This window comes from Pseudoliparis swirei, chromosome 16, assembly GCF_029220125.1.
Source record: "Pseudoliparis swirei isolate HS2019 ecotype Mariana Trench chromosome 16, NWPU_hadal_v1, whole genome shotgun sequence".
NCBI classification, from domain to species: Eukaryota; Metazoa; Chordata; class Actinopteri; order Perciformes; family Liparidae; genus Pseudoliparis; species Pseudoliparis swirei.
The window spans coordinates 1,153,760-1,175,196 of NC_079403.1; the positions used below are offsets into that span (position 1 = coordinate 1,153,760).

The 21,437-nt window shown below is 51.8% G+C and overlaps 1 protein-coding gene across 1 annotated transcript in view; it reads right to left on the reverse strand.

Moving 5' to 3' along the window:
* Nucleotides 1-21,437, reverse strand: part of LOC130206598 (dynein axonemal heavy chain 5-like) — an 84,426-nt gene that overhangs the window by 60,470 nt on the left and 2,519 nt on the right. Inside the window, 22 exon segments of the mRNA XM_056434643.1 lie at nt 68-160; nt 1,244-1,407; nt 2,103-2,226; nt 2,805-2,892; nt 3,984-4,105; nt 4,108-4,191; nt 7,366-7,521; nt 7,607-7,696; nt 9,791-9,928; nt 10,002-10,097; nt 11,462-11,557; nt 12,327-12,432; nt 13,188-13,307; nt 13,680-13,861; nt 13,944-14,042; nt 14,131-14,224; nt 15,829-15,994; nt 16,365-16,551; nt 16,651-16,755; nt 16,858-16,929; nt 20,636-20,686; nt 20,835-20,909. Coding sequence (XP_056290618.1) covers nt 68-160; nt 1,244-1,407; nt 2,103-2,226; nt 2,805-2,892; nt 3,984-4,105; nt 4,108-4,191; nt 7,366-7,521; nt 7,607-7,696; nt 9,791-9,928; nt 10,002-10,097; nt 11,462-11,557; nt 12,327-12,432; nt 13,188-13,307; nt 13,680-13,861; nt 13,944-14,042; nt 14,131-14,224; nt 15,829-15,994; nt 16,365-16,551; nt 16,651-16,755; nt 16,858-16,929; nt 20,636-20,686; nt 20,835-20,909 — 2,508 coding nt within the window.

A 21,437-nucleotide genomic window follows, 5' to 3' on the forward strand; every position in this document is an offset into this window, starting at 1 on the left:
CTGGCCTGTGATTGGCTGTCTGAGAACAGCTGGCCTGTGATTGGCTGTGAACAGCTGGTCTGTTTACCTGCTGCTGCTTGTACTGCAGGTGAGAGAAAGTCCACAGAGGGACGTCTTTAGTCACCGACAACACCACGCCCACCAGCTTGTTCACGGTACTCTGAAACACACACACACACACACACACACACTAATGCTGTATATCGTTGAAAGTATCAACGTTATCAGTTATATCCTACATATTTATACATATATATATATGTATAAATATATATAAATATTATATGTAAAATTATTTGTACATATATAAATGTATATATATATACACATATATATAAATATTTATACATATATATATATACACACATATATACATATATATATATACATACATATATATATATATGGACTTCGTGTTGCTCTCTCTCTGCAGCTTTGCCCTCTAGATCTGAAGACTAGCGCCATACACACCCATTATAAACTCTGAACCAGGCCGGAGATCTTCTGGAACCCAAACACAGATTCCATGGAAACTGAGCTCGCTATGAAAAAATTTCACACCTGCACGTCTTCTAGACTCACACCTGCATGTCTTCTAGACTCACACCTGCACGTCTTCTAGACTCACACCTGCACGTCTTCTAGACTCACACCTGCACGTCTTCTAGACTCACACCTGCACGTCTTCTAGACTCACACCTGCACGTCTTCTAGACTCACACCTGCACGTCTTCTAGACTCACACCTGCACGTCTTCTAGACTCACACCTGCACGTCTTCTAGACTCACACCTGCACGTCTTCTAGACTCACACCTGCACGTCTTCTAGACTCACACCTGCACGTCTTCTAGACTCACACCTGCACGTCTTCTAGACTCACACCTGCATGTCTTCTAGACTCACACCTGCACGTCTTCTAGACTCAATTCAATTCAATTCAGTTTATTTGTATAGCCCAATTTCACAAATTACAAATTTGTCTCGGAGTGCTTTACAATCTGTACACATAGACATCCCTGCCCCAAAACCTCATATCGGACCAGGAAAAACTCCCAAATAACCCTTCAGGGGGAAAAAAGGGAAGAAACCTGGAGGAGAGCAACAGAGGAGGATCCCTCTCCAGGATGGACAGATGCAATAGATGTAACACCTGCATGTCTTCTAGACTCACACCTGCACGTCTTCTAGACTCACACCTGCACGTCTTCTAGACTCACACCTGCACGTCTTCTAGACTCACACCTGCATGTCTTCTAGACTCGGCCTCAGGACGATGTTGGGGATGGAGAGCTCGATGGAGGCTCTCAAGAGAGGAGGAGGAGGAGGAGGAGGAGGAGGAGCTGAGGACGGCTGGTGTTTGAGGACGAGGAGTCTCCTCCTCAGGGCGTTAAGAGAGGATCTGGTGGCTGGAAGGACCAAAGAATTACATGAAGGGAGGGAGGAAGGAGACATGGAGGGATGGAGACATGGGAGGAAGGAGACATGAAGGGAAGGAGACATGAAGGGAAGGAGACATGGGAGGGAGGAGACATGGGAGGAAGGAGACATGAAGGGAAGGAGACATGAAGGGAAGGAGACATGGGAGGGAGGAGACATGAAGGGATGGAGACATGGGAGGGAGGAGACATGGGAGGAAGGAGACATGAAGGGAAGGAGACATGAAGGGTAGGAGACATGAAGGGAAGGAGATATGAAGGGAAGGAGACATGGGAGGGAGGAGACATGAAGGGAAGGAGACATGAAGGGAAGGAGACATGAAGGGAAGGAGATATGAAGGGAAGGAGACATGGGAGGGAGGAGACATGGGAGGGAGGAGACATGAAGGGAAGGAGACATGAAGGGAAGGAGACATGAAGGGAAGGAGACATGGGAGGAAGGAGACATGAAGGGAAGGAGATATGAAGGGAAGGAGACATGGGAGGAAGGAGACATGAAGGGAAGGAGACATGAAGGGAAGGAGACATGGGAGGGAGGAGACATGGGAGGGAGGAGACATGAAGGGAAGGAGACATGAAGGGAAGGAGATATGAAGGGAAGGAGACATGGGAGGAAGGAGACATGAAGGGAAGGAGACATGAAGGGGAGGAGCCACGGGGCTGACCTTTGACCAGGGCCTCCGTGTTGCGGTGACACAGTTGACCAATCAGGTTGTAGAAGAGACACGGAGGACAAGACTGACAACGAGTCTTCTGCCTGGAGTCTGGATGGAGACACAGGAAGGAGCCCTGAGGAGAGGAGGCAAGGAGGGTAGACAAGGAGGCAAGGAGAGGAGGCAAGGAGGGGAGGAGGGGAGACAAGGAGAGGAGGCAAGGAGGGGAGGAGCGAGGAGACAAGGAGAGGATTGATTGATTGATATATTTATTTGTCGTTTGCCAGAGTACAGGTACAAAAGCATCGAAATTACAAGAAAGGGTGGATGAAAGATTACAGCATAACATGAGGGAAGAAGGCGAGAAAAAACACCAACGCCCCGACTATGCCCCGACAAGGAGGCAAGGAGAGGAGACAAGGAGAGGAGACAAGGAGGGGAGGAGGGGAGACAAGGAGAGGAGGCAAGGAGGGGAGGAGAGAGGAGACAAGGAGAGGAGACAAGGAGGCAAGGAGAGGAGGAGAGAGGAGACAAGGGGGGAGCAATTTTAAGTTTGTGTGTGTGTGTGTGTATGTGTGTTTATGTGTGTGTGTGTGTGTATGTGTGTGTATGTGTGTGTATGTGTGTGTGTGTGTGTGTGTATGTGTGTGTATGTGTGTGTATGTGTGTGTCTGTGTGTGTGTGTGTGTGTGTGTGTGTGTGTGTGTGTGTTACCTCCAGGTTAACAGTCTCTGTCGTCTTCATCTTCCTCTTCAGCTCCTCAATCAACTCAAACACATACTTCTCTACCTGCTGACTCTGCCTGTGCACACACACACACACACACACACACAGACACACACACACACACAGACACACACACACACACACAGACACACACACACACAGACACACACACACACACACACAGACACACACACACACACACACACAGACACACACACACAGACACACACACACACACACACACACACACACACACACAGACACACACACACACACACACACACAGACACACACACACAGACACACACACACACACACACACAGACACACACACACACACACACACACACACACAGACACACAGACACACACACAGACACACACACACACACACACACACACACACAGACACACACACACACACACACACACAGACACACACACACACACACACACACACACACACAGACACACACACACACACACACACACACACACACAGACACACACACACACACACAGACACACACACACACACACACACACACACACACAGACACACACACACAGACACACACACAGACACACACAGATATACACACACACACACACACACAGACACACACACACACACACACACACACACACACACACACACACACACACACACACACACACACACACACACACACACACACACACACACACACACACACACACACACATACACACACAGACATACACACACACACACACAGACACACACACACACACACACACACACACACACACACACACACACACACACACACACACACACACACACAGACACACACACACACAGACACACACACACACACACACACACACACACACACACACACACACACACACACACACACACACACACACACACACACACACAGACACACACACACACAGACACACACACACACACACACACACAGACACACACAGACACACACAGACACAGACACACACACACACAGACATACACACACACACACACACACACACACACAGACACACACCTCGTTTAAAACTCAAATCATGACATCAGAGACTTCCGCTTCATTCCACGTGTTCTCCTCCTTCTTTCTCCAACCCTGGAGCCTACATTACCCACAATGCACCTCCCGGCCTCACCAGCTCAGAGCGGCGGCGGCGGCCGGCACGGCGCCGTGGGCCCGCAGCAGCAGGTCGTGCGGGGGGGCGGGCCCGTCCTCCGGCAGCGCCAGCAGGCAGCAGGACGCCGTGGTCCGCAGCAGCCGGCCAATGCGACACTCCAGCAGGTCGGAGGCCGCTTTGGAGACCTGGTCCAGATCCGCCAGGGCCCGGCGCGCCGCCTGGAGGACTGGACAGCACAGGGTCAGTGCTCTGGGTCCGGTCCGGTCCGGCTCCAGGGCTCCTGCTTACAGGGCTCCGTGGCGAGGGCGCACCACGACAGCGTGGTGAGTCCCGGAGAGAGAGCCGCCTCCACCCGGCCGACGAAGGGCCGCATCAGAGGGACCAGGAGGGGAGGGATCCTGGAGACCACCGCGCTGAAGGCCTGGAGCAAGACCAGCAGCCTGGACCAGCAGAGAGCAGAGACCAGTGAGCCAGAGACCAGTGAACCAGAGACCAGTGAGCCAGAGACCCAGTGAGCCAGAGACCAGTGAGCCAGAGACCAGTGAGCCAGAGACCCAGTGAGCCAGAGAACCAGAGACCAGTGAGCCAGAGACCAGTGAACCAGAGACCAGTGAGCCAGAGACCCAGTGAGCCAGAGACCAGTGAGCCAGAGACCAGTGAGCCAGAGAACCAGAGACCAGTGAGCCAGAGACCAGTGAACCAGAGAACCAGAGAGCCAGAGACCAGTGAGCCAGAGAACCAGAGACCAGTGAGCCAGAGAACCAGAGACCAGTGAGCCAGAGACCAGTGAACCAGAGACCAGTGAGCCAGAGACCAGTGAGCCAGAGACCAGTGAGCCAGAGAACCAGAGAGCCAGAGACCAGTGAGCCAGAGAACCAGTGAGCCAGAGAACCAGAGAACCAGTGAGCCAGAGAACCAGAGACCAGTGAGCCAGAGAACCAGAGACCAGTGAGCCAGAGACCAGTGAGCCAGAGACCCAGTGAGCCAGAGAACCAGAGACCAGTGAACCAGAGAACCAGAGAGCCAGAGACCAGTGAGCCAGAGAACCAGAGACCAGTGAGCCAGAGAACCAGAGACCAGTGAGCCAGAGACCAGTGAACCAGAGACCAGTGAGCCAGAGACCAGTGAGCCAGAGAACCAGAGACCAGTGAGCCAGAGACCAGTGAGCCAGAGACCAGTGAACCAGAGACCAGTGAGCCAGAGACCAGTGAGCCAGAGAACCAGAGACCAGTGAGCCAGAGACCAGTGAGCCAGAGACCAGTGAGCCAGAGACCAGTGAGCCAGAGAACCAGAGACCAGTGAGCCAGAGACCAGTGAGCCAGAGACCAGTGAGCCAGAGACCAGTGAGCCAGAGACCAGTGAACCAGAGAACCAGAGACCAGTGAGCCAGAGACCAGTGAGCCAGAGACCAGTGGCCCCAGTGGCTCCAGACCAGTGGCCCCAGTGGCCCCAGTGGCCCAGCCCTCACCTCTGCTGCAGGCCCCTGATCCGGGCCTCTCTGGCGCTCATGTCCAGGACCTCCTGGGGGACGCTCAGCCCCAGGCGGGTCATCCAGCGGGCCTCCTGCAGAACCTCCAGCACCGCGGGGTCCAGGTTCACCAGGAGCTGAACACACAGCGGCTGGAGGAGCTAGCGAGGGATCTAGTGATCGAGCTATCACGTGATCTAGTGATCGAGCTATCACGTGATCTAGTGATCGAGCTATCACGTGATCTAGTGATCGAGCTATCACGTGATCTAGTGATCGAGCTATCACGTGATCTAGTGACGAGCTATCACGTGATCTAGTGACGAGCTATCACGTGATCTAGTGATCGAGCTATCACGTGATCTAGTGATCGAGCTATCACGTGATCTAGTGATCGAGCTATCACGCGATCTAGTGATCGAGCTAGCTAGTGATCTAGTGATCGAGCTATCACGTGATCTAGTGATCGAGCTATCACGTGATCTAGTGATCGAGCGATCACGTGATCTAGTGATCGAGCTATCACGCGATCTAGTGATCGAGCCATCACGCGATCTGGTGATCGAGCTATCACGCGATCTGGTGATCGAGCCATCACGCGATCTAGTGATCGAGCTATCACGCGATCTGGTGATCGAGCCATCACGCGATCTGGTGATCGAGCCATCACGTGATCTGGTGATCGAGCGATCACGCGATCTAGTGATCGAGCTATCACGCGATCTAGTGATCGAGCCATCACGTGATCTGGTGATCGAGCCATCACGCGATCTAGTGATCGAGCCATCACGCGATCTAGTGATCGAGCCGATCACGCGATCTAGTGATCGAGCTATCACGCGATCTAGTGACGAGCTATCACGTGATCTAGTGACGAGCTATCACGTGATCTAGTGATCGAGCGATCACGTGATCTAGTGATCGAGCTAGCTAGTGATCTAGTGACGAGCTATCACGTGATCTAGTGATCGAGCTATCACGTGATCTAGTGATCGAGCGATCACGTGATCTAGTGATCGAGCTATCACGTGATCTAGTGACGAGCTATCACGTGATCTAGTGATCGAGCTATCACGTGATCTAGTGATCGAGCGATCACGTGATCTAGTGATCGAGCTATCACGTGATCTAGTGATCGAGCGATCACGTGATCTAGTGACGAGCTATCACGTGATCTAGTGATCGAGCTATCACGTGATCTAGTGATCGAGCGATCACGTGATCTAGTGATCGAGCTATCACGTGATCTAGTGATCGAGCTATCACGCGATCTAGTGATCGAGCTAGCTAGTGATCTAGTGATCGAGCTATCACGTGATCTAGTGATCGAGCTATCACGTGATCTAGTGATCGAGCGATCACGTGATCTAGTGATCGAGCGATCACGTGATCTAGTGATCGAGCGATCACGTGATCTAGTGATCGAGCGATCACGTGATCTAGTGATCGAGCTATCACGTGATCTAGTGATCGAGCGATCACGTGATCTAGTGATCGAGCGATCACGTGATCTAGTGATCGAGCTATCACGCGATCTGGTGATCGGCGATCACGTGATCTAGTGATCGAGCTATCACGTGATCTAGTGATCGAGCGATCACGTGATCTAGTGATCGAGCGATCACGTGATCTAGTGACGAGCTATCACGTGATCTAGTGACGAGCTATCACGTGATCTAGTGATCGAGCTATCACGTGATCTAGTGATCGAGCGATCACGTGATCTAGTGATCGAGCTATCACGTGATCTAGTGACGAGCTATCACGTGATCTAGTGATCGAGCTATCACGTGATCTAGTGATCGAGCTAGCTAGTGATCTAGTGATCGAGCTAGCTAGTGATCTAGTGATCGAGCTAGCTAGTGATCTAGTTATCGAGCTAGCGACATCATTATCAATAATCACATCCATTGATCCATCGTCATCCAGCACCTGGCGGTTCTCCTGGCGGACCAGCAGCGCGGCGCTCAGGCGGCGCGGCGCGTCCTGCGCAGCGCGGCTCCAGACCCGCAGGTGCAGCAGCTCGTCGTGCAGCAGCACCGCGGCCATCTTGTTGTAGCTCCGGATCACTTTGGTCATCTCCGGTCCCTGCGGGACAGAGACGGGTCGCGGGGCTGGGTCGGCGGTACCGGAGCCACGCATGAGGTCAGAGGTCAGAGGTCAGAGGTCCTACCTTCAGGCCGTCCAGACTCTTCTTCAGGATCAACATGGGGCCTTCCATCTTCCTGAAGAGCTGCCGACACCACAGGATGCGCCCCGCCACCTGAGAGGAGACCAGACCCGTCAGGACCCGTCAGGACCCGTCAGGACCCATCAGGACCCGTCAGGACCCGTCAGGACCCGTCAGGACCCATCAGGACCCCGTCAGGACCCGTCAGGACCCGTCAGGACCCGTCAGGACCCGTCAGGACCCCGTCAGGACCCCGTCAGGACCCCGTCAGGACCCGACCTGTCAGGACCCGTCAGGACCCGTCAGGACCCGTCAGGACCCGTCAGGACCCCATCAGGACCCGTCAGGACCCCGTCAGGACCCGTCAGGACCCGTCAGGACCCGTCAGGACCCGTCAGGACCCGTCAGGACCCGTCAGGACCCGTCAGGACCCATCAGGACCCCGTCAGGACCCGTCAGGACCCGTCAGGACCCGTCAGGACCCGTCAGGACCCCGTCAGGACCCCGTCAGGACCCGTCAGGACCCCGTCAGGACCCGTCAGGACCCGTCAGGACCCGTCAGGACCCCGTCAGGACCCGTCAGGACCCCATCAGGACCCGTCAGGACCCCCGTCAGGACCCGTCAGGACCCGTCAGGACCCGTCAGGACCCATCAGGACCCCGTCAGGACCCGTCAGGACCCGTCAGGACCCATCAGGACCCCGTCAGGACCCGTCAGGACCCCGTCAGGACCCGTCAGGACCCCATCAGGACCCGTCAGGACCCGTCAGGACCCCGTCAGGACCCGTCAGGACCCGTCAGGACCCCCGTCAGGACCCGTCAGGACCCCCGTCAGGACCCCATCAGGACCCCGCCAGACCCGCCAGGACCCGCCAGGACCCCGTCAGGACCCGTCAGGACCCGTCAGGACCCCGTCAGGACCCGTCAGGACCCCATCAGGACCCGTCAGGACCCCATCAGGACCCCCGTCAGGACCCGTCAGGACCCGTCAGGACCCGTCAGGACCCCGTCAGGACCCGTCAGGACCCCATCAGGACCCGTCAGGACCCCCGTCAGGACCCGTCAGGACCCGTCAGGACCCGTCAGGACCCCCGTCAGGACCCGTCAGGACCCCCGTCAGGACCCCATCAGGACCCCGTCAGGACCCGTCAGGACCCGTCAGGACCCCGTCAGGACCCGTCAGGACCCGTCAGGACCCCATCAGGACCCGTCAGGACCCGTCAGGACCCCGTCAGGACCCGTCAGGCCCCGTCAGGACCCGTCAGGACCCGTCAGGACCCGTCAGGACCCGTCAGGACCCGTCAGGACCCCGTCAGGACCCCATCAGGACCCGTCAGGACCCGTCAGGACCCGTCAGGACCCGTCAGGACCCGTCAGGACCCATCAGGACCCATCAGGACCCGTCAGGACCCGTCAGGACCCCATCAGGACCCATCAGGACCCCGTCAGGACCCGTCAGGACCCGTCAGGACCCGTCAGCCAGACCCGCCAGGACCGCCAGGACCCGTCAGGACCCGTCAGGACGCGTCAGGACCCCATCAGGACCTGGTCAGGACCCCGTCAGGACCCCCGTCAGGACCCCGTCAGGACCCGTCAGGACCCGTCAGGACCCCGTCAGGACCCGTCAGGACCCGTCAGGACCAGGACCCCATCAGGACCAGACCCGTCAGGACCCGTCAGGACCCCGCCCGCCAGACCCGCCAGGACCCCCGCCAGGACCGACCCCATCAGGACCGACCCGCAGGACCCTGGCCAGGACCCGTCAGGACCCCATCAGGACCCCGTCAGGACCCGGTCAGGACCCCATCAGGACCCCATCAGGACCCGTCAGGACCCGTCAGGACCCCCGTCAGGACCCGTCAGGACCCCCGTCAGGACCCGTCAGGACCCCCGTCAGGACCCCATCAGGACCCCATCAGGACCTGGTCAGGACCCGTCAGGACCCGTCAGGACCCCATGAGGACCCGTCAGGACCCCGTCAGGACCCGTCAGGACCCGTCAGGACCCCATCAGGACCCCGTCAGGACCCGGTCAGGACCCCATCAGGACCCCATCAGGACCCCGTCAGGACCCCATCAGACCCGCCAGGACCGCCAGGACCCCATCAGGACCTGGTCAGGACCCGCCAGACAGGTCAGGACCGGACCCGGCAGCAGGACCCCGGTCCGTGGACCGGCAGGTACCTGCCGGCCGCCTCTGGTAGGTCTTCCTCAGCAGCTCCAGCTCTCGGCCGTAGCGCTGCAGCAGCAGCAGGTAGTACCGCTTCAGGTCCAGACCCGCCGGGCCGGATCCAAACACCTGCAGCAGCTGCAGCGTCCGCTCCGTCTGGGACACAAACACCTGTTCCGGTTCTCAGATCCACGACAGGAGGATCTGGTTCTGGCGGTGTTGGACTCACAGAGACTGACTGATGGAACCAGAAGTCCAGCAGAGCCTGAAGAGACTGGAACAGACCCTGGACCTGGACCTGGAAGTCTGCATAGTCAACGTCAAACTGAGAGAGAGAGAGAGGAGAGAGAGAGAGAGGAGAGAGAGAGAGAGAGAGGGGGAGAGAGGAGAGAGAGAGAGGAGAGAGGGAGAGAGAGAGAGGAGACAGAGGGAGAGAGGAGGAGAGAGGAGAGGAGAGAGAGGGAGAGAGGGAGAGAGAGAGAGAGAGAGAGAGAGAGGGAGAGAGAGAGAGGGAGAGAGAGGAGAGAGGAGAGAGAGAGAGAGAGAGAGAGAGGAGAGGGAGAGAGAGAGAGAGACAGAGGGAGAGGAGAGAGAGGAGAGAGAGAGGAGAGGAGAGAGAGGAGAGAGAGAGGAGGTGAGAGAGAGGAGAGGAGAGAGAGAGAGAGAGAGAGAGAGAGAGAGAGAGAGAGAGAGAGAGAGAGAGGAGAGAGAGACAGAGAGAGAGAGGGGAGAGAGACAGAGAGAGAGAGAGGAGAGAGAGGAAGAGAGACAGAGAGAGGAGAGGGGAGTGGAGAGAGAGAGAGAGAGGAGAGGGAGAGGGAGAGAGAGAGAGAGAGAGAGGAGAGGAGACAGGAGAGAGAGAGAGAGAGAGGAGAGGAGAGAGGAGAGAGAGACAGAGAGAGGAGAGAGAGAGAGAGCCCAGAGAGAGATAGAGAGGAGAGAGAGAGAGAGAGGAGAGAGAGAAGAGAGAGAGGAGAGGAGAGAGAGGAGAGAGAGAGAGAGGGAGAGAGAGAGGGAGAGAGAGAGGTAGAGAGAGGGAGAGAGAGAGAGAGAGAGAGAGAGAGAGAGAGAGAGGGAGAGGGAGAGAGGTAGAGAGAGGGAGAGGGAGAGAGAGAGGGAGACTCTAATATTAAAAATATATAAATATTTAAATACATAAATACATGTATAAATATATGAATACATAAATATATAAATACATAAATACATAACTACATGTATAAATACATATATAAATACATAACTACATGTATAAATACATAAATACATATATATATAAATACATATATAAATACATGTATAAATACATAACTACATGTATAAATACATAAATACATAACTACATGTATAACTATAAATACATAAATACATATATATATAAATACATGTATAAATACATAAATAAATACATAACTACATGTATAAATACATAAATACATAACTACATGTATAAATACATAAATACATATATAAATATATAAATACATACATAAATATTAAATACATATATAAATATATAAATACATACATAAATATTAAATACATATATAAATACATAGATATATAAATATTAAATACATATATAAATACATATATAAATACATACATATATAAATATTAAATACATATATAAATCCATAAATACATATATAAATACATAAATACATGTATATGAATACATGTAACCACCTCCAGCTGGCGGGGGTCCAGCACGTCGTAGGTTCTGGACCTGGTCGTCGTCACGATGTTCTGGTAACGGACGTAAATCTTCTCGGAGCCTTCAACCTTTTTATAATCAATATAAATCATAACAATTGTTATTATTTGTGTTTATTTATTAATATTTGTTTACATATTCATATATATGTGTATATATACAGGACTGTCTCAGAAAATTAGAATATTGTGATAAAGTTCTTTATTTTCTGTAATGCAATTAAAAAAACAAAAATGTATTCTGGATTATTACAAATCAACTGAAATATTGCAAGTTTTATTCTTTAATATTGCTGATTATGGCTACAGCTTAAGAAAACTCTAAAATCCTATCTCATAAAATTTGAATATTTCTCAGACCAAGTAAAAAAAGATTTATAACAGCAAAACAAAATCAAACATTTGAAAATGTGTTTCCAGGTGTTTCGAGTTAATTAGACGATTCAAGTGATTTGTTTAATACCCTACTAGTATACTTTTTCATGATATTCTAATATTTAGAAATAGGATATTTGAGTTTTCTTAAGCTGTAAGCCATAATCAGCAATATTAAAAGAATAAAAGGCTTGCAATATTTCAGTTGATTTGTAATGAATCCAGAATGCATGACATTTTTGTTTTTTTAATTGCATTACAGAAAATAAAGAACTTTATCACAATATTCTAATTTTCTGAGACAGTCCTGTATATACATATATATACAAACCTTTATAAATAGTGTATATATATATAAATGTATGTACGTTTATATATATATATATATACATGTTTGTATAGATTTGTATATATATGTGTATATTAATATTTCCCTCCGAGGGGGGGGGGGGAACCGGAGAACCTTCATGTGCTGCAGAACCTCCAGACGCTGAAGAGAAGACGTCACGTCAGCAACTTTCTGAAGACGCAGGCAGAACGCATCAAACCGGCCGAAGATGGAGTTCTCACTGGAGGAGGAGGAGGATGAGCAACATTGTCAGGAAGAGGAGGAGGAGGACGAGGAGGAGGAGGATGAGCAACATTGTCAGGAAGAGGAGGAGAGGAGGAGGAGGAGGAACATCGTCAGGAAGAGGAGGAGGAGGAGGAGGAACATCGTCAGGAGGAGAGGAGGAGGAGGAGGAACATCGTCAGTAAGAGGAGGAGGAGAGGAGGAGGAGGAGGAGGATGAGCAACATTGTCAGGAAGAGGAGGAGGAGGAGGAGGAGAAGGAGGAGGAGGAGGAGGATGAGCAACATTGTCAGGAAGAGGAGGAGGAGGAGGAGGAGGAGAAGGAGGAGGAGGAGGAGGATGAGCAACATTGTCAGGAAGAGGAGGAGAGGAGGAGGAGGAGGAACATCGTCAGGAAGAGGAGGAGGAGGAGGAGGAACATCGTCAGGAGGAGGAGAGGAGGAGGAGGAGGAACATCGTCAGTAAGAGGAGGAGGAGAGGAGGAGGAGGAACATCGTCAGGAAGAGGAGGAGGAGGAGGAGGAACATCGTCAGGAAGAGGAGGAGGAGGAGAGGAGGAGGAGGAACATCGTCAGGAAGAGAAGGAGGAGGAGGAACATCGCCAGGAAGAGGAGGAGGAGGAGGAACATCGTCAGGAAGAGGAGGAGGAGGAGGAACATCGTCAGGAAGAGGAGGAGGAGGAGGAGGAGGAGGAGGAGGAGGAGGAGGAGGAGGAGGAGGAGGAGGGGAGAGGAGAGGAGAGGAGAGGACTTCACCTGAAGTCAAACTGTCTCTCCTCAGGATTCTCTCTCAGTTTGTCTCTGACGCTCTGGAAGTTCTTCTGGTACTCAACGTTCAGGAGACAGCAGTCAGAGACACGCTGCAGCAGCACGGCCCTACACACACACACACACACACACACAGAGAGAGAGACACACACACAGAGACACACACACACAGAGAGAGAGACACACACACATACAGAGACACACACACACAGAGAGAGAGACACACACACACAGAGACACACACACACACAGAGACACACACACAGAGAGACACACACACACACACACAGAGACACACACACACAGAGAGAGAGACACACACACACAGAGACACACACACACAGAGACACACACACACAGAGAGAGAGACACACACATACACAGAGACACACACACACACAGAGAGAGAGACACACACACACACACACAGAGTAAACCCGCAGTGTGGCCATGTGGTCTCGTGGGGTCCGGCTCCCGTACCGGTGCAGGTCCCAGACCCGAGCCGCGCCCTGCGACAGGAAGCTCCTGCAGGTGGCGATCATCTGGTTGGTGACCTTGAGCAGCAGAGAGGTCATCCGCTCCGAGGTGTTGTAGTACCGGGACACGGTGTGGATCATCCGGATGCTGGTCATCAGACTGGGAATGTGCTGCAGCAGACTGGTCTGTCAGAGGGGGGGGGGGGGGGGTCAGGACCATCACCGTGACGACGGTTCTGGATCAGGACTTCACAGACTTCCTGTTTACCGGACTGCATTTCCCCAGCGGCCCGAAGAACTTGTCCAGAGTGGAGAGAAACTTCACGTTGTCTTTGGCCTCGTTGGCCACGACAGTGATGTCCCCGTCCTGACACACACACACACACACACAACCAATCAACCAACCTATAATCAATCAATCAACATGGCATATGCATCTGCTGCTGGTGTCTGACCAGCTCTCTCCAGGTTGGTAGAATTCGAGATCTGGTGATCTGGAGAACTCCCAGAGTCCTTTTCACCTGAGGACGCTTCAACTCCTCCATCACACTGACACACACACACACACACACACACACAAAATTAATCAATCGGCAAATAAATAAAAAAGATAAAAGGAAGCTACAAGTAAGACAGAAATGACAATGTTGAACCCTAGAGGAGGGTGAACCCTAGAGTGACCCCTAGAGGAGGGTAACCCCTAAAGGAGTGTGACCCCTAGAGGAGGGTGACCCCTAGAGGAGGGTGAACCCTAGAGTGAACCCTAGAGGAGGGTGACCCCTAGAGGAGGGTGACCCCTAGAGGAGGGTGAACCCTAGAGTGAACCCTAGAGGAGGGTGACCCCTAGAGGAGGGTGAACCCTAGAGTGAACCCTAGAGGAGGGTGACCCCTAGAGGAGGGTGAACCCTAGAGTGAACCCTAGAGGAGGGTGACCCCTAGAGGAGGGTGATCCCTAGAGGAGGGTGAACCCTAGAGTGACCCCTAGAGGAGGGTGATCCCTAGAGGAGGGTGACCCCTAGAGGAGGATGATCACTAGAGGAGGGTGACCCCTAGAGGAGGGTGACCCCTAGAGGAGAGGAGGGTGACCCCTAGAGGAGGGTGATCCCTAGAGGAGGGTGAACCCTAGAGTGACCCATAGAGGAGGGTGAACCCTAGAGGAGGGTGAACCCTAGAGTGACCCCTAGAGGAGGGTGACCCTTAGAGGAGGGTGAACCCTAGAGGAGGGTGAACCCTAGAGGAGGGTGAACCCTAGAGGAGTGTGATCCCTAGAGGAGGGTGACCCCTAGAGGAGGGTGAACCCTAGAGGAGGGTGACCCCTAGAGGAGGGTGAACCCTAGAGGAGGGGAGGGTGAACCCTAGAGGAGGGTGAACCCTAGAGTGACCCCTAGAGGAGGGTGAACCCTAGAGTGACCCCTAGAGGAGGGTGACCCCTAGAGGAGGGTGAACCCTAGAGTGAACCCTAGAGGAGAGGAGGGTGAACCCTAGAGGAGGGTGACCCCTAGAGGAGGGTGAACCCTAGAGTGACCCCTAGAGGAGGGTGACCCCTAGAGGAGGGTGAACCCTAGAGGAGGGTGACCCCTAGAGGAAGGTGAACCCTAGAGTGACCCCTAGAGGAGGGTGAACCCTAGAGTGAACCCTAGAGGAGGGTGACCCCTAGAGGAGGGTGAACCCTAGAGGAGAGGAGGGTGACCCCTAGAGGAGGGTGAACCCTAGAGGAGGAGGGTGACCCCTAGAGGAGGGTGATCCCTAGAGGAGGGTGAACCCTAGAGTGACCCCTAGAGGAGGGTGATCCCTAGAGGAGGGTGAACCCTAGAGTGACCCCTAGAGGAGGGTGATCCCTAGAGGAGGGTGAACCCTAGAGGAGGGTGAACCCTAGAGGAGGGTGACCCCTAGAGGAGAGGAGGGTGACCCCTAGAGGAGGGTGATCCCTAGAGGAGGGTGATCCCTAGAGGAGGGTGACCCCTAGAGGAGGGTGATCCCTAGAGGAGGGTGACCCCTAGAGGAGGATGATCCCTAGAGGAGGGTGACCCCTAGAGGAGGATGATCCCTAGAGGAGGGTGACCCGTAGAGGAGGGTGACCTCTAGAGGAGAGGGTGACCCCTAGAGGAGAGGAGGGTGACCCCTAGAGGAGAGGAGGGTGAACCCTTGTCCACCTGGTGAAGGTGACCATGCGTCTCTTCCAGTGCTCCAGCTCAGCTGACGGCCCGACATCATCGGCCTCCTTCCTCATCTGCTCGCTCTCCGTCAGCACCTGCTTGATCTGATTGGTCCACTCAGAGGCCACGCCCTCCAAGCACTCCACCAGCTCGCTGTTATTGGCTGAGATCAAAACAACCACGTTGAAAACAACACACAAGGTCATGAGGCGGCTCGAGTTGATGTGGGAACAGATCCTGGATGAGCTTTGGGATGACGCAACACTTCCTGCACCAACACTCCAGAACCCCTTCAAGGGTTCATCCAGAACCGACCCGGGGGGTTCTACCAAGAACCTTTGATATTCTCAGGGTTCATCCAGAACCATGACGCTCGAACTCGATCCCGTTTAACATGCACACACGCATTTTAACAAAAGGTTCTCTGATTAAAAAGGTTCTTCCTGGAACTCCATGTCTTACCCAGAACCCGAGAGAACCTGTGATAACCGGAAGCTGGCCGGTGGAAGACCTTCAGGTGGTGGACCCCCTACCTGCCGCCGTGTAGTCCGCCGGGCTGCTCAGCTGCTCGACGGCATCGGGAAGAACGACCTGCCGCAGCTGGAACTTTCCCTCCACGTCGCCTTTGGCCGAGGACAGGTGAGCGACGAACCGATCCACGGAGGACAGGAAGGACCGGACGTCTGGACAGGAGGCGCCGTCCTGAACCGAGCCCCACGCCTGCAGAGGGAGGTTGCGGTGGTCACCGGCGGTTTGGCCGACCGGGCTGCCGTTCGTTCAGGCGACATTCTGTGATCTGACGGAACGGATGCCGAGTACCTGCTGAGACCGGAGGGCCGGCACCATCACCTGGGCCAGCAGGGTCTCCAGGCCCTCCAGGAGGCCGACGCCCTCACCGCAGTCCAGCATGCCGAAGTTCACCTCCTTCACACAAGCAGGCGGGACACGAGTCAACAGAGTCGGTCTCTTGAGGGTCTGGGGGGTCTGGGGGTCTGGAGGGTCTGGGGGTCTGGAGGAGCTACAGACCTGCTGCACGTTGGCGGTGGTGATGGCCTTGTCGGTGGTTCTCAGGAAGAACAGACACTTCCCCAGGAGAGGCTGCAGAGAGAGAAGAGCGTTTGGTTCTGGTGTGCTGCAGCCGGAGGACCGTCTGAACCGGGCTTAGTGGATCTCAAGTCCTCAGTTCATCTGGACCCAAGACAAACAGCCAGAACAACTGAGGCGTCCCACAGCCGTGAGTCCAGAACCACCAGAGGTCACAGAGGAGCTGCTAGTGGGAACCAAGGGTCCAATCAGTTGGTCGGGACCGTTCAGATGACGACGACGACAACAACAACAACAACAAGGGGCCACCTGCCCGTCAGAAGACACTGACATCCAGGCTCAGCACACCCTGGAGGTAAGTGCCTTGCCCAAGGACACATGGACATGCGGTGGGAGGTCAGGGTACGGCTGATCCTCTGGTGGGAAGACGCCCCGCTGAGCCCCAGCCACCACGTTGTAGACACGTCTCATCTCCAGCATGTCTTCTTCTCGACAGCATGAGGTCATCATTTATACTTTATGGTCTGTAGAGTCAGACCGTAGAGCAGGGGACGCTTAGGGGCGGGGCTACAGGTGATTGACAGGTCTTTAAGTCACTCCTCCTCAGTCCATATATGGTCACTTCCTGTTGACTAGGCAACGTTGCCAAATTTTAGCCTCCAAAACATGCACGAGCCAAGCAGAGACGTCACCATGGCAACGTCCTCCGCCTAGAGACAGAGTCTGGGATCGGGGAGCGCCAACCTGGATCTAAAGTTAGATCAGAGAACCTGGATCTAAAGAGAGACCAGAGAACCTGGATCTAAAGAGAGACCAGAGAACCTGGATCTAAAGAGAGACCAGAGAACCTGGATCTAAAGAGAGACCAGAGAACCTGGATCTAAAGAGAGACCAGAGAACCTGGATCTAAAGAGAGACCAGAGAACCTGGATCTAAAGAGAGACCAGAGAACCTGGATCTAAAGTTAGACCAGAGAACCTGGATCTAAAGAGAGACCAGAGAACCTGGATCTAAAGTTAGACCAGAGAACCTGGATCTAAAGAGAGACCAGAGAACCTGGATCTAAAGAGAGACCAGAGAACCTGGATCTAAAGAGAGACCAGAGAACCTGGATCTAAAGAGAGACCAGAGAACCTGGATCTAAAGTAGACCAGAGAACCTGGATCTAAAGTAGACCAGAGAACCTGGATCTAAAGAGAGACCAGAGAACCTGGATCTAAAGAGAGACCAGAGAACCTGGATCTAAAGAGAGACCAGAGAACCTGGATCTAAAGAGAGACCAGAGAACCTGGATCTAAAGAGAGACCAGAGAACCTGGATCTAAAGAGACCAGAGAACCTGGATCTAAAGTTAGACCAGAGAACCTGGATCTAAAGAGAGACCAGAGAACCTGGATCTAAAGTTAGACCAGAGAACCTGGATCTAAAGTTAGACCAGAGAACCTGGATCTAAAGAGAGACCAGAGAACCTGGATCTAAAGAGAGACCAGAGAACCTGGATCTAAAGAGAGACCAGAGAACCTGGATCTAAAGTTAGACCAGAGAACCTGGATCTAAAGAGAGACCAGAGAACCTGGATCTAAAGAGAGACCAGAGAACCTGGATCTAAAGAGAGACCAGAGAACCTGGATCTAAAGAGAGACCAGAGAACCTGGATCTAAAGAGAGACCAGAGAACCTGGATCTAAAGTAGACCAGAGAACCTGGATCTAAAGAGAGACCAGAGAACCTGGATCTAAAGTTAGACCAGAGAACCTGGATCTAGAACCTGGATCTAAAGAGAGACCAGAGAACCTGGATCTAAAGTAGACCAGAGAACCTGGATCTAAAGAGAGACCAGAGAACCTGGATCTAAAGAGAGACCAGAGAACCTGGATCTAAAGTTAGACCAGAGAACCTGGATCTAAAGTTAGACCAGAGAACCTGGATCTAAAGTTAGACCAGAGAACCTGGATCTAAAGAGAGACCAGAGAACCTGGATCTAAAGAGAGACCAGAGAACCTGGATCTAAAGTTAGACCAGAGAACCTGGATCTAAAGAGAGACCAGAGAACCTGGATCTAAAGTTAGACCAGAGAACCTGGATCTAAAGTTAGACCAGAGAACCTGGATCTAAAGAGAGACCAGAGAACCTGGATCTAAAGTTAGACCAGAGAACCTGGATCTAAAGAGAGACCAGAGAACCTGGATCTAAAGAGACCAGAGAACCGAACCTGGATCTAAAGTTAGACCAGAGAACCTGGATCTAAAGTTAGACCAGAGAACCTGGATCTAAAGTTAGACCAGAGAACCTGGATCTAAAGAGAGACCAGAGAACCTGGATCTAAAGTTAGACCAGAGAACCTGGATCTAAAGAGAGACCAGAGAACCTGGATCTAAAGTTAGACCAGAGAACCTGGATCTAAAGTTAGACCAGAGAACCTGGATCTAAAGAGAGACCAGAGAACCTGGATCTAAAGTTAGACCAGAGAACCTGGATCTAAAGAGAGACCAGAGAACCTGGATCTAAAGAGAGACCAGAGAACCTGGATCTAAAGTTAGACCAGAGAACCTGGATCTAAAGTTAGACCAGAGAACCTGGATCTAAAGAGAGACCAGAGAACCTGGATCTAAAGTTAGACCAGAGAACCTGGATCTAAAGTTAGACCAGAGAACCTGGATCTAAAGTTAGACCAGAGAACCTGGATCTAAAGTTAGACCAGAGAACCTGGATCTAAAGTTAGACCAGAGAACCTGGATCTAAAGAGAGACCAGAGAACCTGGATCTAAAGTTAGACCAGAGAACCTGGATCTAAAGAGACCAGAGAACCTGGATCTAAAGTTAGACCAGAGAACCTGGATCTAAAAGTTAGACCAGAGAACCTGGATCTAAAGAGACCAGAGAACCTGGATCTAAAGTTAGACCAGAGAACCTGGATCTAAAGGTAGACCAGAGAACCTGGATCTAAAGAGACCAGAGAACCTGGATCTAAAGAGACCAGAGAACCTGGATCTAAAGTTAGACCAGAGAACCTGGATCTAAAGTTAGACCAGAGAACCTGGATCTAAAGAGAGACCAGAGAACCTGGATCTAAAGAGAGACCAGAGAACCTGGATCTAAAGAGACCAGGGAACCTGGATCTAAAGTTAGACCAGAGAACCTGGATCTAAAGAGAGACCAGAGAACCTGGATCTAAAGTTAGACCAGAGAACCTGGATCTAAAGTTAGACCAGGGAACCTGGATCTAAAGTTAGACCAGAGAACCTGGATCTAAAGTTAGACCAGGGAACCTGGATCTAAAGTTAGACCAGAGAACCTGGATCTAAAGAGAGACCAGAGAACCTGGATCTAAAGTTAGACCAGAGAACCTGGATCTAAAGAGACCAGAGAACCTGGATCTAAAGTTAGACCAGAGAACCTGGATCTAAAGTTAGACCAGAGAACCTGGATCTAAAGTTAGACCAGAGAACCTGGATCTAAAGTTAGACCAGAGAACCTGGATCTAAAGAGAGACCAGAGAACCTGGATCTAAAGTTAGACCAGAGAACCTGGATCTAAAGTTAGACCAGAGAACCTGGATCTAAAGAGAGACCAGAGAACCTGGATCTAAAGTTAGACCAGAGAACCTGGATCTAAAGAGAGACCAGAGAACCTGGATCTAAAGTTAGACCAGGGAACCTGGATCTAAAGTTAGACCAGAGAACCTGGATCTAAAGTTAGACCAGAGAACCTGGATCTAAAGTTAGACCCCGTCCTTAAGCAGGAAGCAACCGACTCACTCACCTCAGAGCTTCCTGTGGTGAGGAAGAGCTTCCTGTGGCTGGAGGACGGGTTCTGAGGAGGAACACATGGACCTTGAACAACAGAAAGGAGGAGGAGGAGGAGGAAGAAGTAGAAGGAGGGGTAAGGAGGAGGGAGGAGAGGAGGAAGAGGAGGAGCAGGAGCAGGAGGAGGAAGAGGAGGAAGAGGAGGACCGGTTCACCTGCTTCACATTCTGATAGAAGAAGATCAACTTCCTGGATCCGTTGGCAGCGAAGAAATCATCAACCAGATGGAACTGAAATAATTAGTTTCATATTATCATTATTATTATTGTTAATATTATTTTTAATATTATTATTATTGTTCATATTATTTTTAATATTATTATTATTGTTCATATTATTTTTAATATTATTATTATTGTTCATATTATTATTATTATTGTTCATATTATTATGATATATTTCATGTGAAAATAATTAAAATTCATATTTGTATTATCATATAATATTGTCATGTTTTGTTATACTGTTTTCTTTTGTATTATATGTATTCTGAGCTTTATTGTGTTTGTATTCTATATGTAGTCTATATTGATTCTATAGTTGTCATGATTATTTTATGTCATTATTATAAGTGACATTATTGTTATAATCCTATAGTTGTAGTTATTCTTCGTGTCATGTGTGTGTGTGTGTGTGTGCCTGTGTCTGTGTGTGTCTGTGTGTGTGTGCCTGTCTGTCTGTCTGTGTGTGTGTCTGTGTGTGTCTGTGTGTGTGTGTCTGTCTGTGTCTGTGTGTGCCTGTGTGTGTGTGTGCCTGTG